Below are 15,229 nucleotides of genomic sequence, written 5' to 3' on the forward strand. Positions count from 1 at the left end.
AGTACTAGGCATAGCTAAAATGAACAGGTTAGAACTAAAATAGACATTTTCATGTATTATGTTTTCTGTTTGTCGCTAGTGAAATAGAGTACATATAAGACTACAAATTTTCATAACTCATCTCGTAAGCATAATATCATTTTCCTTAGACCGCTGTTAATTCCCACTTGGTGAAATGAAGTGAAAACAAATGACAAATCTTATGCAGTGTTTTCAATTTCTTTATGGCACAGTTGTATGAACTTGAAAATAGGGATTTATAATGGAAATGGTGGCTGACAGACTTTGATAGTAGCAAAGGCTATTGAATAATTCTGTGCTGAAGGTATTCTCAGTACTAAAGAGGTGTCTGCAAAATTAAAATAGTTGTGCAAGATCATCCCTAATTTAAAGAGAAAAGTGTATTCCGATATCTTAATGCCTAATTGTATGAATATAATTACTAGAGGGAGCCTGTCTGGAGAGCATCTGAAGGCACATACTCTTTATCATCCCTATAATAGCTCATATTATAAGTAGACTTGTAGAAATGAGTTAGTGATTTTTTTAAACAAATACGGTGTAAGAATGTACTTAAATTTGTGTATATCCTAATTTGCAGTGTTGGAGTTTTGTATAAGCAAAAAAGCACAGGGATGAGTATTTTCCTAGTTAGTATGAAATCAAATTATGACTAAATGATGGAAAGAAAAATGATGCCTCAGGTTTTCATTGATTGATGAGAGTTGTATGTGACTGCCTCTAGATTCTGCCACCACAGCTTTGAACATCAGCTAAAGGAAAGTGTCAGAGTGGTGTGTGAGACTGCGTTTTCAGGCCTCCCAGCCCCTACTGATTCTGAGAGGGTTCCCCCCAGCAGCAGGTTGCATTGCCTGGCCAGGCTTTGTTTTATTAAACAATGATTTTTTTTAAGCCAATGTGATCTATAAATGTTGAACAACATGAACAAAATCTAGTCACATTTTTTTCTTAGTTACTGACATTTGATTCTGGCATTGTACTATGTTCATGGTTGAACAGTGTATTGAAATATCTCTCATCATAGCATAAATATGTCTACCTCATTTAACAAAATCTTGAAAAGTAAAACTGTACAAAATTGTTATTTTGTTTAGCATCCTACATGCCAGGCATGCCAAGTGGAATCTCTCCCTATCCACCAGGACACCCTCCTAACCCAAGGTAAGTTATGCTTTAAATCCAGTCACTGAAGGGGATATGCTGTGCTGGTGCTGCTTCTGAGAATCCCACACCCTGTTTGTATCTTCTTTTGATGGAGATTGAGTTCTTGAATTTATTTTTAAATTATTATGGTAGTGTATTATTCAGAAATTGAGGATTCAATCCTTGTCAATAGCAGAGGGAAAGTTTGAATAGGGCTAAGCCTGTTAGTGCTAATTGATCCCAATATACAATTGTTAGGTTTGGTTAGAAAAATTTGCTTACTGCAAAGTGATCCTTGCTGGATTATTGCTCCTCTTGTTGCACTATATGAAAGATCAGTTTTTACGGGATAGGTCCCCCTATTGCTTTTTAAAGGTATTGCCCAATATGAATTCATGCAATTGATTGCTCAAGTAAGAAATCATTTTTTGTTTAAACCTCTCTTCTAGGCAAATATGGAATACCCCTTGTTCTCTTCTTTCCCCTCAATCCACAAACAATATAAAATCAAAATGAGCCATGAATAACATTGTTCCAGATAAGAAATGTCTGTAATGTTTTTAATGACTTTTAAGTGTTCGAGGAAAAAGTAGTTTGCACATTAATTCAGTATTCTGAAAATGTGTTAAACAGTCAAATTCCAATTTTCAAGTAAGTCTGTTTAACATCACCTCTGCCACAATCTGTACTCTAAAAGTTCTGCTAACAGAGGTCTCTCTGGCTATCTTATGGTGCCTTTTTCTTGTTATGTTGCTACCCGGTATAAGTAAACTTGATACCAGAGGGATTTGGTTACTGAATTTTAAAAGAAAATTGAAGTGATTACTTCTGTTAACCTAAAGAATAAATATTAAGCTAGATAATTGTATGTGTTAAAATTGTTTTGACAATTAATTGTAAGAAATATGTCAGTGTTTCTATATGTCCCTAATTGAGAATGGTGCTGGTATTAATAAACTTAATGTAGAAAGTCAAGTTTGACTCAATAAATGCATTTCAGTATTGTGAGGGTATGACAGACAGGAGGCTTTCATAGTTGTTAAGTCCATTTTATTGTTTGAAATTTGTAATCTAATACTTACATATTTGATAAACAATTAACAGTCTAGCCTTACAATTTTTAGTGTCTCCTGCCTTTCTCATGATTGCATATGAAGGGCTGCGATTTCTGTATTCCAAACTGTCATCAGAATGGATCTTTTTTTGTTAATTATTCATTGTTATGCAAAACATTTTAAAATATTTAAATATTTTAATTAAATGCAGGGATTAGGAAATAGTTTATTGTATTGATATAAAATCTGCACTTTGGGTATGATCCAAAGCCCAATGAAGTAAATTTAGACTCACTTTGACTTGAGAGGGCTTTCATTCACTCCCTTTTTGAGCATGGGGTGGCACTGTATGTAAACCTTTTGATAAGTATGCCATGCAGTCATTTATCTTGCATCTGTTTGGGTGGGAAATACTTGTTTATTTTTATTATTGCTCTGCTCATATTTCACTTCTGTCTTGGAGCAAGTGATGGGCTCCTATAGTATAGAATAGCTGTATGAAAAATTGTGCTGCAGAGAGTACAATGTAGAGTCTTGTTAGGAGGAGCAGCACAAGTGTCACTGCTTCTGGCAGACTGGACTTTATTTTTCTGACTGATATAATGCTCTTCTCCAATGAGCGCTTAATCAGGGGTTGCCAGCCTGAGCCTGAGAAGGAGCCAGAATTTACCAATGTACATTGCCAAAGAGCCACAGTAATACGTCAGCAGTCCCCCATCATCAACTCCTCCTTACCCCCAGCTCCCAGTGCCTCCCAGCCACCAGCAGCCCGCTGATCAGCGGCTCCCCCTCCTCCCTCCTCGCACCTCCCAATCAGCTGTTTTGTGGCGTGCAGGAGACTCTGGGGGTGAGGGGGAGGAGCGAGGGCACAGCAGGCTGAGGGGAGGGAGTGGGAAGGGGTGGAGTGAGGGCAGGGCCTGTGGCAGAGCCGGGGGTTCAGCAGCGATCACCCCCTGGCACATTGGAAAGTTGGCGCTGGTAGCTCCAGCCCCGGAGTCGGTGCCTGTACAAGGAGACACATATTAACTTCTGAAGAGCCGCATGTGGCTCCGGAGCCACAGTTTGGCCACCCCTGGCTTAATGCATGTTAAAAAGACCTAAAAGATAATTCAGTCTCAGAAAATAAATGTGCTAAATTCCTCTTGTAATACATCATTATGAATATCTTTTGTGCCTCTTTTTATTAAATGTTCATTTATTACTCAGTTTTAAAAGTCCCTCTTGGTCAACAGCCATAAATTATCATATTTTGGGGAAATAGTCTCTAATATTATTTTTTAAATTATAATTAATATACTATTTACTACAAGTAAGTGATAGGTACAGATCAGTATAGTAACTGTAAGCCCTAATCCTGGCAGTTAGTGCATAAGATTTACACTTCCCATGATGATAGTTAGTTTCAATTTTGAGGGTAAATGAAAACAGATTAAATGTCATCTGCCCAAACTGTCAATTGCCTTGATGAATGAATTTGTTAATATCTGTGTATTTATTCTCTCCCTCGGCTTCCACAAAAAATCTTAATGGTACTGTGACAGAAGACTTTTTTTACCTTACTTATAATAATAATTTTATTATATGATAAATAAACTTTTAACACTAGCTTTTTACACAACAAAAACACTAACTTTTTATTTTGTGTTTAACAGCTGTACGATGGTCAGTTACTGTCATTGTGTCAATCAAAACTCTAATGCAATTTAGTATGTAAATACTTTATTTATGGTTCCAAGAGTGGTTCGTCAAGATGATAAAATAAATTAATCCAATTGAAGGGAACTCGAAACATTCAGGACATTTGACCAGCAAATAACTTGTCAGAGATACAAATATAATGATATAATTTAAAATTATACAAGAAATTGTGAAAGACATCTTTAAGCTAAATTAGTAGCGTATCCTGTGAAGAAGAAGAAAGTAAAGTTTCTACTGGCCTGTAGGTTGAAGCAGTTTGTTACCTTTACTTGTAAAAGTGGCTTATTGTATTTGAAAAGGAAACTTGCTCTTTCTTTTAGTATGATAACTTTGTAAAAAGTTTTGGCATCAAAAGTTTAGCACTGGAAAACTTAATGTAAAGTTGATGTACGTGGATGTTCTGCAAATTCTTGCATAATGTTAATATAACTTTCTTTATCAAGTGGCTACCCGGGCTATCCTTATCCACCTGGTGGTCCATTTCCAGCAACAACAAGTGGTCAGCACTACCCTTCTCAGCCTCCTGTGACTACTGTTGGTGAGTAACTTTTGAAAGTATCTCTCTTTCTGAGTTCTAGAGAAAGCGAAGGTTCCAGCCGTAAGTAGAGAGGGGGAAAAAATCACATTTATGAAGCAGATGTAAATTGCATCGTACTCGTGTGGTAGTTAAAACCTGAACTTTTAAGCAGCGATACCATTTAACATGTATTTTGTATTTTGTTTCTTCCAGTCAGGAACTTGGTAAATTGTTTTCCTTCTATCCATAGTCTCTGATTTGTGAACTTTCTGAAGAACAATGCATATAGCCACCCTACATTTTTCTTTCCCCATTTGATAAAATGTGACACTTTTATTGCATGTGCACTGATCTGTGTATTTGTTGTTTGTTTTAAAAAATTGTTGTTGTCCTTATTTTAGTTATCTGTTGGATTCATTTAATTTGATCCAAGCGAACCATCTAGTAAATGGAGATACAGAGCTATAACTCTAATTTGATAGCAGTCCCTTCCGAACATTCTGTGTGAAGTAGCAATCACTTGTAATATGTTTACAGCCTTTGTCTCCTGCAAAATAAGTACCATAAGTAAAAACAAGAAACGACAAACAAGTTTTAAGTATGTGCTCTTCCTTACTGCATTTCTAAATATCTTTTAGTATATCCCTAGTATATTAATTATGTATTGGGCAAACAAAATTATATCTTGAAACTGGTTTGAATGAGGTACCTGAGGAAAATGTAAATCTAATCTGACAACTCAGGGTAAGCAATTGACTTTATTTTCTTGCAACACAAGATGTGTATTTGTTTGCACTGTAAAATCTTTTGTGCTCTTCACTTTGTTTTGGGAGCTATATGAGTCATGGTGAAGGATTGGGACTGTGGTGTTTTTGAGGCCTACTTTTTGAGAATCAGCAGTGTCATTCTGGGGGGGGGGGGGCATATTTCATTTAAATGGTGGGCTCAAACTGCATCTCTTTCCAAAGGCACCATATGCCAATCTACATCCTTGTTGCAGTACTGCTGGCCTCTGAAGTAGATCTAGCAATTACCACTTTAAATGCCAGACTGCATTGGCAGCACCAAAAGTGCTCACTTTGGTTACCAGGAGACTCAGAAACTATGGGATGATGTGGCAACTGAAGGTAATGCAGTCCATCAGCCAAATGAATGAAGAGAGAGATGGGGGTGGGGTGGATATGTACAAGTCGGCATGGGATTTAATGCACAGGCTACTTGATCGTCTTTTCTTGCACTGAACTTTTTGAGCAGCAGTACCCAGGAGGTTGGCTCTTATGCTTATATGTTTGTACTTCCTCAAGTATCTGGAGTACAATTCTTTGAAAAGCTGAGTGACTTCCAGTATTTGATATTAGTCTCATAGGTTAGCAAGGGGGGATGAGCTCCATGAAAAAGAGAGCTGTCTGATAGGAGTGGTCTCCTTACATCTGTTGTTTTGGGCGCTCTGTTAGTTGTGGGGAAAGTTTGCAAGAGTATTCCCAAAATAACAATGAAGCTAGTATTTATTTTGGGTTGGAGGGTGTTCTGGGGTTTAGTAAGTCTGCGAAGTTCTCAAGCTCTGGCAAGACCTAGTGCAGTGGTTCTCAAACTTTTTTTTTTTTCGTGGACCACTTGAAAATTGCTGAGGGTCTCGGCTGACCACTTAATGATCTTTCCAAATGTTGTTTGTACCATTAACTAACTATTGTAAAGCGCTTTGGATAAAAACACTATATTAAAAAAAAAAGTAATAATAATTTTGTTCTACAAATAAAAGCACACAACTCATATTTTCATGTCAGTAGTTTTACCTTTCTAATGCGATGGATGTGCCCTTTCTCCCCCGCCGCAGCAGCCCCCGAGCTGGGGCTGGGAAGGAGGGGGGGTCTCTCTCCTGCCACAGCAGCCACAGCCCTGGAACTGGGGAAAGTTGCCTCTTTCTCTGGCCGCTGCAGTTCTGCACATCCCAAATTCCTCCCACCCCCTCTTCTCACCCCACTGCCCCCTCCCACCTACCCCTTAGTCCCCCAAGGCCACCACCTCACCTTACATATGCGTCTTCTCCAGGGTCCAGGCACCTAATTAGTGGAGCCACGCCTTGCGGCTCCACTAATTAGGTGGGTGACCCTTCAGTCTCTCGTGTGTGGCTGCCCAGGTGTGCATCTTAGAGGGAACTATCCGTGGACCATCTGAATGGAGCTCGCGGACCACTGGTGGTCCACTGACCACAGTTTGAGAACCTCTGACCTAGTGTATTTCAGGACCTTCATCCCTATAGGAGACAAAGAATATATATTTGCCATTGTGGGACCATTCCAAAGAGACATGAACATGGATTACCTTCTATAGATTTTTATATCCAGTACAGGCACTAATTACCAGCAAAGACGTCTGAAGGAAGGTAAATTTTTCTTCATGCATGTGGAGGGAACGTGTTTGTCTAAACAGATACTGGAAGAAGACTTAGTCTCCCAGATTATGGTTGAGTATGACACATTTAGGATTTATGCATCTGCCTCACTTGTGGTCTTGGCTTTTCCAAAGTATGGAGTATGGCAGAGTGAGCCATGTTTAAGGGAGCTGAGGGGCTGTTAGGCCACATAGTTTATAAAGGTGGAGTCCAGACCAAAGCATTAATATTTGTTTGTGTTCTCTTAATAGCAGATGCCAGAAGAAAGCAGAAGCAGGTATGGATTTGTGGTCATTCGTATGTTTTCTGGGCAGAAAAACGGGCACTCGTAAGAAGCTTTGGCCCACAACTGGGCATTCGAGTGGAGGATGCTAAATTGCACTGGATAGGAAAGAGCGGCATGATGTGGGATCAGTTAATACCCACTCTGTTTCATGCACGAAGGCGTCTGCCAGATCCTGATGTGCTGGTGATACACCTGGGAGGAAATGATCTGGGGACAACAAAATTTGTGGATCTTATCATCCGAATTAAGAAAGATTTAGGATTTATCAAGCACACATTCAAGAATGTCATTCTGATCTGGTCAAACATTGTGCCCCGAAAGGCATGGAACCAAGAAGAGACCTATAGATTCATGGATAAGAACAGAAAAAAAGTCAATAGGGAAATTGGCAACTTTATGAAGTTTATCGGAGGGTGTGTGATCAGACACGATTCCCTTGTACCGGAGTCTCCGGGTTTATTCCATCTAGATGGTGTCCTCTTATCTCAAAGTGGTACTGATGTCTTCAACCTGGATTTACTGAGTGTTTTGGAGACTTTGATATGACTTTGGAGGAAGTTTGACATTATTGGCCATGTTTTTGACAAGTAGGAACCTCACCAGGGGTAGGGAATACACCATAGGAGGATTCCCAATGATATGGGGATACTTTGGTAGTGTTTGGAGTTGCCATCTCTCATGTGGGGGAAGCAGTACTGGTTGCTGAATACATTTCAGAGGTTGATAATAGTGTTTCTGGCACATATTTGTTACCCCACTATTAAAATGAAATGTTATTTCCCAGATGCCAGGCTTTGTTGTTCTGCAAGGTCTATTTAATATTTTATTTTGAGCTTAATTTGATTAATTTATGTAACTTATTTAAAGGGACACTGCCAAATAGTTTTTACCCCTTTTTTAAATACACTATCTTCTCTGTGTAAAATCATTCAATAGTAGGTAGCTTTGTTATAGGACCTAATGTATAATAAGTGAACTTTTTGAAGCATTTCATTATCAGAGATACAGTAATATGAACTATATGGACATATTCACAATGACATTTTCTGACACAGTATGCAACTTTAAAGGTATGTAAAATCGGAAGGTAGGTTGTCTGCAGAGTAGGACGCTGTGAGTTGAGACTTCTGGGTTCTATTCCCAGCTCTGCCACTGATTTATTATGGAAATAAGTCAGTTAACTTCGCCATACCTCTGTTTACCTGTCTGTACATAATTACCTCAGAAGGGTATTTGACAGTTCTGATGACAGTTAATAGAGAAGTTCAGTCTTGTTACTGTGAAGGTATAGACTCTTGACATAATGTCCTTTTTAAATAACAAACTATTTTTATAGACTTGAATTTGTTATAGTATTTTTGTTTTTTTAAAAGGTGATTGAAAACACATTCTTTCCTTACCAATTTTGTCCTTTTCCATCTTTCCAACAGTTTTCCTCTTTCTAACAAAGCATAAAATTAACAATTTTGTGCTTTCCCCAATATCTTTGATGTTTTCAGCGTAGCCCTGGCAAAAGTGTCTGATGCTCCAGAACCAGTAAGAGGCATTCTTGCTTTTATTTTGCTCCTTCAGAATTGAGGCCTTTTAAAACTTTCTCATATTGTGGATTTTCTTCTTCTTTGAAACTGCTTTACTGATTCACTTGAAACTCAGGTTTTTCTAATGTTAAATTGCTATAAACTGCTTGACAGTGTCTCTTTAACTTAGTGACCATGTAGAAAACTGCAGCATTTTCCTTACAGTAATTGTTGCAGTATATTTATATTTTTGTTGTAGGGGAAAAAGCTTTGGGCCTGGTTTACAGTTTATTTTTTGCATATAGCCAACCAGCACTATAATTTAATTTTGTTTGTTGGGAGTGCTGAGCTACAAAAAATCAAAATATTGTGAAACGTGTTAGCAAATATATTATTCCATGTAGTTAAGGTTTAAAAAATTAAATTTTGTAGAAAAGAATTTTAATATTTCAAAAATCTCCATCTTCTCTCCTGTCTCAGTTCCCATTGTCAAGATATGTGTTACATAACGTTCATTAATTTGAATTTAAAGTAATTTTGGTCAATGGACTCAAGGAACCAGTTTTATTTTCTTAAATGAAGACTCATGTCAGTATTTTGATAGCTCCTTGATGCAGCAATTTTCATTTGGAAATCCCTTTTTGACAGGACTTGAAAAAGGAACTGCTTTAACCTTACCAGGTGCCCCTTCTCCCCATTTTGTCTTTAATCAAGTCTTCATCCAGAAAGATACTGGTTATGCAGGGAATTGCCTGCAAAAGGACACTTGTCAGAGGCAGGGGAGAGGTGAGTATTAGGAGTAGAGGAGTGTTCATTCTCCACTATTCTGGCCTTACGTTACTCAAATTCCCAGCCTCGCCAACTTTTTGGAGGAGGAATAAGGAAGCCGCAGTTTAATAGAAAACACCACAGTCTGTATACAGAACTCTAAGGCAAAAGTAATAGAATATAGGACCGTGTGCAGCCTAAAAGTTAGTTTGGTGAAGCTTGCAGTAAGGACATTGGAAAAGACTTATTTGAGTATTCATCTCTGTTCTTGAATACCTCTGAAGGTTTCCCTCATGTACAGAGCAAATTTGTAGCCTTTAGAGGAACTGGGGTTGACTCCCTCACGCACTGGGAAAGGTTCTGCTCAATACGTACATATCAAGGACTTAGAACCACTTCCAGCACGTATGGCATGGGTACATTTTGTACCCTACACTTGGATTAGAATGCTCCCCAGTGGAAATACCTACACTCTGGCGAGGTCTACGGTCATATTTATACCTTTTTTGATGTTGGACGATGTTGATGATTAATGCATTTAATTTGTATAACTTGGTGATTGTGTTTTACAAATAAAGTTGTAGCCTTTAATTTCTAGTCATCTTGTAGTGTTTTAATGAACACATGACATGGAAGGGTGAGTTTACAAATTCCTTTTTGAGATAAAGTGTCTTTGTGACTATTAACTCCAGCCTGTTGAAATGTTAGTCGGTACTAAAACATACTAAAAATACTTTAATAACTGTTTCTAACTCAGTCTGTATAGTTCAAAAAGTTTAAAAGCACATGAAAGTTAAATACCTCACTTAAGACTTCTTTTAAAAAAAGGCAGTAGCTCATAATATAAATAGTTCAGCCTGATCAACACATTTGTGACTGAATATGACTTCGTTGCTATAGTTTTTGTTAAGGCAGTCAGTCGGTATTTGGTAGTCGCTGCGGTTGAGTATCTGTTGGTTTATATATTTCAACTTTTGGTCAAAATGTAGTAATTAAGGTGCATAGCATTAACTGTACATTTTGTTGTTTGCTGTTAAGCGATAGCAGTGGTGAATGTATGTTGTCAGGATTTCTTCTCTTTCGTATTCTCTCCATTTGGTGGTATTCATGGAGTTACTGAGATTGGTTTGCAGAAACCATTGTCTTGTCGGGTGTTTTTGCTCAGGTTTGCCTGAGCGTGATGCACACTTCATGTAAACATATCTTCTGCAGGATCAGTTTTAGTTTGTAGAATTCTGTTAGAGTTCCTGTTCTGGTCTGTAGGTAAGTAACTCTTTTATCTAATCAAGGGAGACCATATCTCAAATGATGGTGCTAATATATTGATTGTTGGGATTAGTTTCTTTAGCATATTTTCTTATTTTTGTTGGTTTTATCAAAAATAGGTAGCCTGAGTTTTCTGTTCATATTAATGAAGATATGTAGTTGTCTCAATAAGTGTCTGTTTTTCTGATATATTCTTTTTGTAAATGTGTACCCTTGAAGCTGATCTGGGGATAGAAGATAGTCATTGGAAATTTGCTGACATTTACATGCTGAAACATGTATTTGCAATTTTGCATTTGATTTGCATTAGCCTTTGTTGCTTGGGAGATGTTCGTATCCAAGGGTGATCAAATAGTTTCTTCATAACGACAGGTTTCAGAGTAGCAGCCGTGTTAATCTGTATCCGCAAAAAGAACAGGAGTACTTGTGGCACCTTAGAGACTAACAAATTTATCTGAGCATAAGCTTTCTTGTTAGTCTCTAAGGTACCACAAGTACTCCTGTTCTTTCTTCATAACAGCATCCTTCTAGTTAGATTCTGGCATTTAGCCACAAACCCTAGTAGGGGACAGGACAGTGCATTGCTGCCCCATCCTAGGGAGAGCTCAGAATGGGATTGTGCCTCATGCATGCGCAGTTTCTTCTTGGTGCAGAGAGGGAGGAGTGCAGAGGCTGTACTATCCCATAGGACGGTGTGACCATTTTTCCTCTCCCAGCCTGTGGCCCACAAGGCCCACCCCAATGGAACAGTGTTTTTTCTACATGGGGATAAGCATAAATGGGAGGAAGGGGAAGTTCCCCATTGGAGTACATGGCAAAGAGGGGGTGTTGCATTGACTTGCACCTCTGGAGTGATGAGCACCCTCCGGGGTGCAGGGAAGCAACAATCCCTTAGCTTCCCCAAGCATGGAAACTGAGATTGCACCGTCACTTATGCAAGACTTGCCATGGGAGGAAAGGTTCTTTGAGCCCTCCCCTCCATCTTCTATCATATTTTTTGGCAGGGTTCAAAAGTTTATTTCACGTTGCTCTTCAAAGTAATCACACTTGATTTTTGCTCTTCATTGCAGTGTACTAACTGCATTATAGTTATGGCTGAAAAAGCACTTCATTTTAAGGCTGGAGTTTTCAGACTCTCTATACAACATCTGTATTATAGTGGGGTGCCAGCTCCACTATAGTTTGAGTAGATCCACAGTTAATCTGCCTGTTTCATGCCAGTAGAGATGGGAATAGTGTTATGCTAGATTGATTATTGCAGGTTTGGTTATGCATGAACTGATAACTACTTACATTGGTTACTAGTAGCTGTACGTGCACCACCATTTAATGAGGTGGTAGGATTTTTTGAGCAGTCAGGTCACTTACATGCATCCTGCCATAGACCAGCTTGACAACATAATTTATCTCACTGAGCTGCTTGATGATTTTAAAGGGCGCTCCCAGGCAGCTTGGAGTTTATTCTGCCACATTGGAATGAGTGCCATAACTTTGTTCCCTATTCCATGTGACCTGGCCTGTGCCATGTGGTCATACCAGACAGTCTCTCTTAGGCTTTAAATAGGTTCTCCTAAGCAAAATCCAGGAGTTCTGTGAGCCTTTCCCGAAAGGACAATATATATTCCACTGCTTCCCCCTCAAGAGAGGTCTTTAGCTCCCACTCATCCCTCACTTGGTTCTAGGGTGCCACACCCTCCTTCCAAAGAGCAGTGCAAAAGGGGAAAACTGGATTCTTAGTGAATTTCTCTATAGGCAAACAGCAGATACAGTAACTTGTCCCGATCATGTGATCTAGAAAAGTTTCCAGCATTATTTTAAGTGTCCTATTAAATCTTTCCACCAGTCCTTTGGTTTGAGGGTGATATGCAGAGGGCCACAAGTGTCTGACCCCATGTTTCTCCCATAAGCCCTGGTGAAGGGTTGATATGAAAATGAGTCCCTGAGGAACTTGCTGGGGAGGAAGCCCACCTAGCTGAAAATTGACAAAAGAGCATCACATCTGTGTCTGCCTCTATGGAGGACAGAGCTGCAGTCCTGCAGGATAGCAAGTAGCATAATCTACCACCCCTACTATGATTTCTTTCCAGTCTGGGTCTCCTTACTACAGAGTCCCACAATATCCATGGTCAGCTTCAAAAAAGGTTCCTCTACCCTAGGTAGTGGCCTCTTGGCTGCTTTACTCTTTCTTGAGCTTTTTTCACCTTCTGATAAGAATCACGTGTTCTGAGTATTTTTTGACTGCCTCAAAAACTCCAGGCCAGTAAAAATTATCAACAGCCTGTGTTTTGTGTGCTGGATCTCCAGATGCCCTGAAAAAGGGATATCTTCGGAGAAGTTTAACATCTTAAGGTGATACTTCTGGGATACCACTGTCTACTGATACTCCAAGTCTGTCTCCCCTGCGGGAAACCATTCCCTGTAAAGGAGTTGCTTATTCCACAAGAATCTCTTCCTGCATTCCTCAGATAAGAGGGCTTTCAGCGCTGGGACTGGCCACTGCAGCCCTTACCTTCTCTAAGGAGGGTTTGGAACACAGCTGCCAGGGCAGGGAGTGTAGCCTGCTCCTCCCTACTAAACTCATCCTGTTTCCCCCTCTTGGCTTGGATATCAACCAAAGCAACACTTAACTCAGCTTATTCTCACAGCCGGAGGGGACAGTTGTGCCAAATGGCAGGGGAACAGAGGTGGTCTCTCAAATAAATAGTCCCAAGTCATTTTTAGGAGGGAACTGGTATTCCTCTCAACTGCGGATCTTACGGTTTTACATAAAGAATTTTTTGTTTCTTGCTGCTACAGTGTTGTGGCTTGTAGAGATGAAAGACTATTAAAATGTCCTGTTAGGTCACATTTATAAGCATAACATACAGTATGTCATTAAGGATCAAGTGTACAGCATTTTATTTGTTATACCATGACATTTAAATAGGCTTTTTGATTAGTGAGCTTAATTTCTGTTTCTTCAAAGTTTTTTTTTTTTTTTCAGTCTTGTCCCATTCATTATCCTTCTGATTCTGTTACGGGTCTGAAGCTGCTGTAAGGTCACTTGTGAAACCAGACTCTGCATAGTAAAGGTTAAGTATCTGAGTGCTCCCAGGGATTAATGGCTATGTGCCATAAAATCTTCCCAAAGATGGGCTAATTATAGAAGTGACAGAAAATGCTAAGGGTTCATTCTCTGTAAGGAGCTACATTGAGATTGTTTCAAAATAAAACCTTACTTGTGCAAGGAGTTAGCAGAAATCCACCATTTCCTGTGTTTCATTAACATTTTTTGTCATCTGAATTTCCATTTTTAAGATTAAGAGGTCTTCCCTGATATTTCCCTCCTGGTTTATTATTAAAATGTCTTGTACAAAAGTGTCCTAAATAAGGGATTTTCAGAAAACAGCTAGTATCGATCACTGACTTTGGTTTTGCTTTATAAATGTATATTGTATATAAAAGGAGGAGTGACTAGAATCTTGTGAACTCTCACATTCGTGATCTGAGTGTCTGGATGGTTACAATTCACTTCTCATAATTACAGTTGTCTGGTAGTGAGTATACTCTTCTGTTCCTTTAGGAAACTTTACAGGGCTAAGAATGTTTAAACCTCTCCTGGCTACCATAACCCACTGCTTTCTCTCTTCCCCTTCTGCCCATCCTTTACCTCACAAATAATTTAACATAAAAGTGATGGTAAAATCTTTGCAATATAATAAAACAATGTATATAACTCATTACTTCAGTAAATAATATTAATATTCAATTACTGTAAATTAAAGGATTTGGTTCCCCTCCCCTCCGTGGTTTATGTGGTGTTCCTATAGAAAGTGCTAGTCCTGTCTCCTCAGCATTGAAGCATCCTTGAGAAATTCCTTTTGGTTTATGTGCCGTTTCACATGCTTTCATTGCCACATGTGATAAGTGTTTACAACTTTTAACAAAATATTGTAGATGTCTTTATGGACCAGTAAAGTGCCTGAGTGGCATGAGCTAGAAATGACACCTAAATTGATAATGTATATACATTTTTATGAACCAAACATAATATTTTAATAATCTATCAATCAGCTTCTACACTAGGAGTATTTAGTCTATTAATAGATGAATTGTACAAGAAGCTTGTATATATTTTATATATAAAATAAAACAGTAATACTTACTGGCTCTGAATAGGTGCCATTAGGTTTAGAACTTTGTGCTGCATATCCTGCATAGAACAATTAACACATTGCAACACATGCTAAATGAGTCCATTACTACTTGGTGAAAAATATAAAATATATTCTTGCTCTGTTACAATTTTTGTATCATGAAAAATTAATGATCAGAAATACTGGTGATACATGTTTAAGGTACGTTTTTCAGTAGTTTTAAACCACATTCTGTGTGATTGTAAAACAGACATCACAATATGCCATACGTCTTTCTAGTATTTATAGGGTAGATAAGGTGATTCATTGAAGGGAAGAGAGTTCTAAAAATGAAGTTTTTACTTCTTGAAAAGTTTTCTACACTCTCTTTTGTTGCTTGTTGTAACTAAAAATTACTTGGCTTAAAGACACTTGATTCATCTTTATTCCA

At 38.5% G+C, this 15,229-nt stretch overlaps 1 protein-coding gene across 2 annotated transcripts in view; it reads left to right on the top strand.

The window, feature by feature from the left end:
• The window catches only part of TSG101 (tumor susceptibility 101), a 53,258-nt gene that overhangs the window by 21,041 nt on the left and 16,988 nt on the right, over positions 1-15,229 (top strand). Inside the window, exons 6-8 of one of the 2 annotated variants that reach the window (XM_054025855.1) lie at positions 1,116-1,182; positions 4,361-4,455; positions 7,078-9,994. In XM_054025855.1, the coding sequence (XP_053881830.1) occupies positions 1,116-1,182; positions 4,361-4,455; positions 7,078-7,658 (743 nt within the window). In that variant the 3' untranslated portion in view covers positions 7,659-9,994. Of the gene's footprint in view, positions 1-1,115; positions 1,183-4,360; positions 4,456-7,077; positions 9,995-15,229 lie in introns of those variants that run through there. The other variant, XM_054025856.1, reaches the window with a different exon arrangement.

The sequence above is a fragment of the Malaclemys terrapin genome, chromosome 4 (assembly GCF_027887155.1).
Source record: "Malaclemys terrapin pileata isolate rMalTer1 chromosome 4, rMalTer1.hap1, whole genome shotgun sequence".
Classification (NCBI taxonomy): Eukaryota; Metazoa; Chordata; order Testudines; family Emydidae; genus Malaclemys; species Malaclemys terrapin.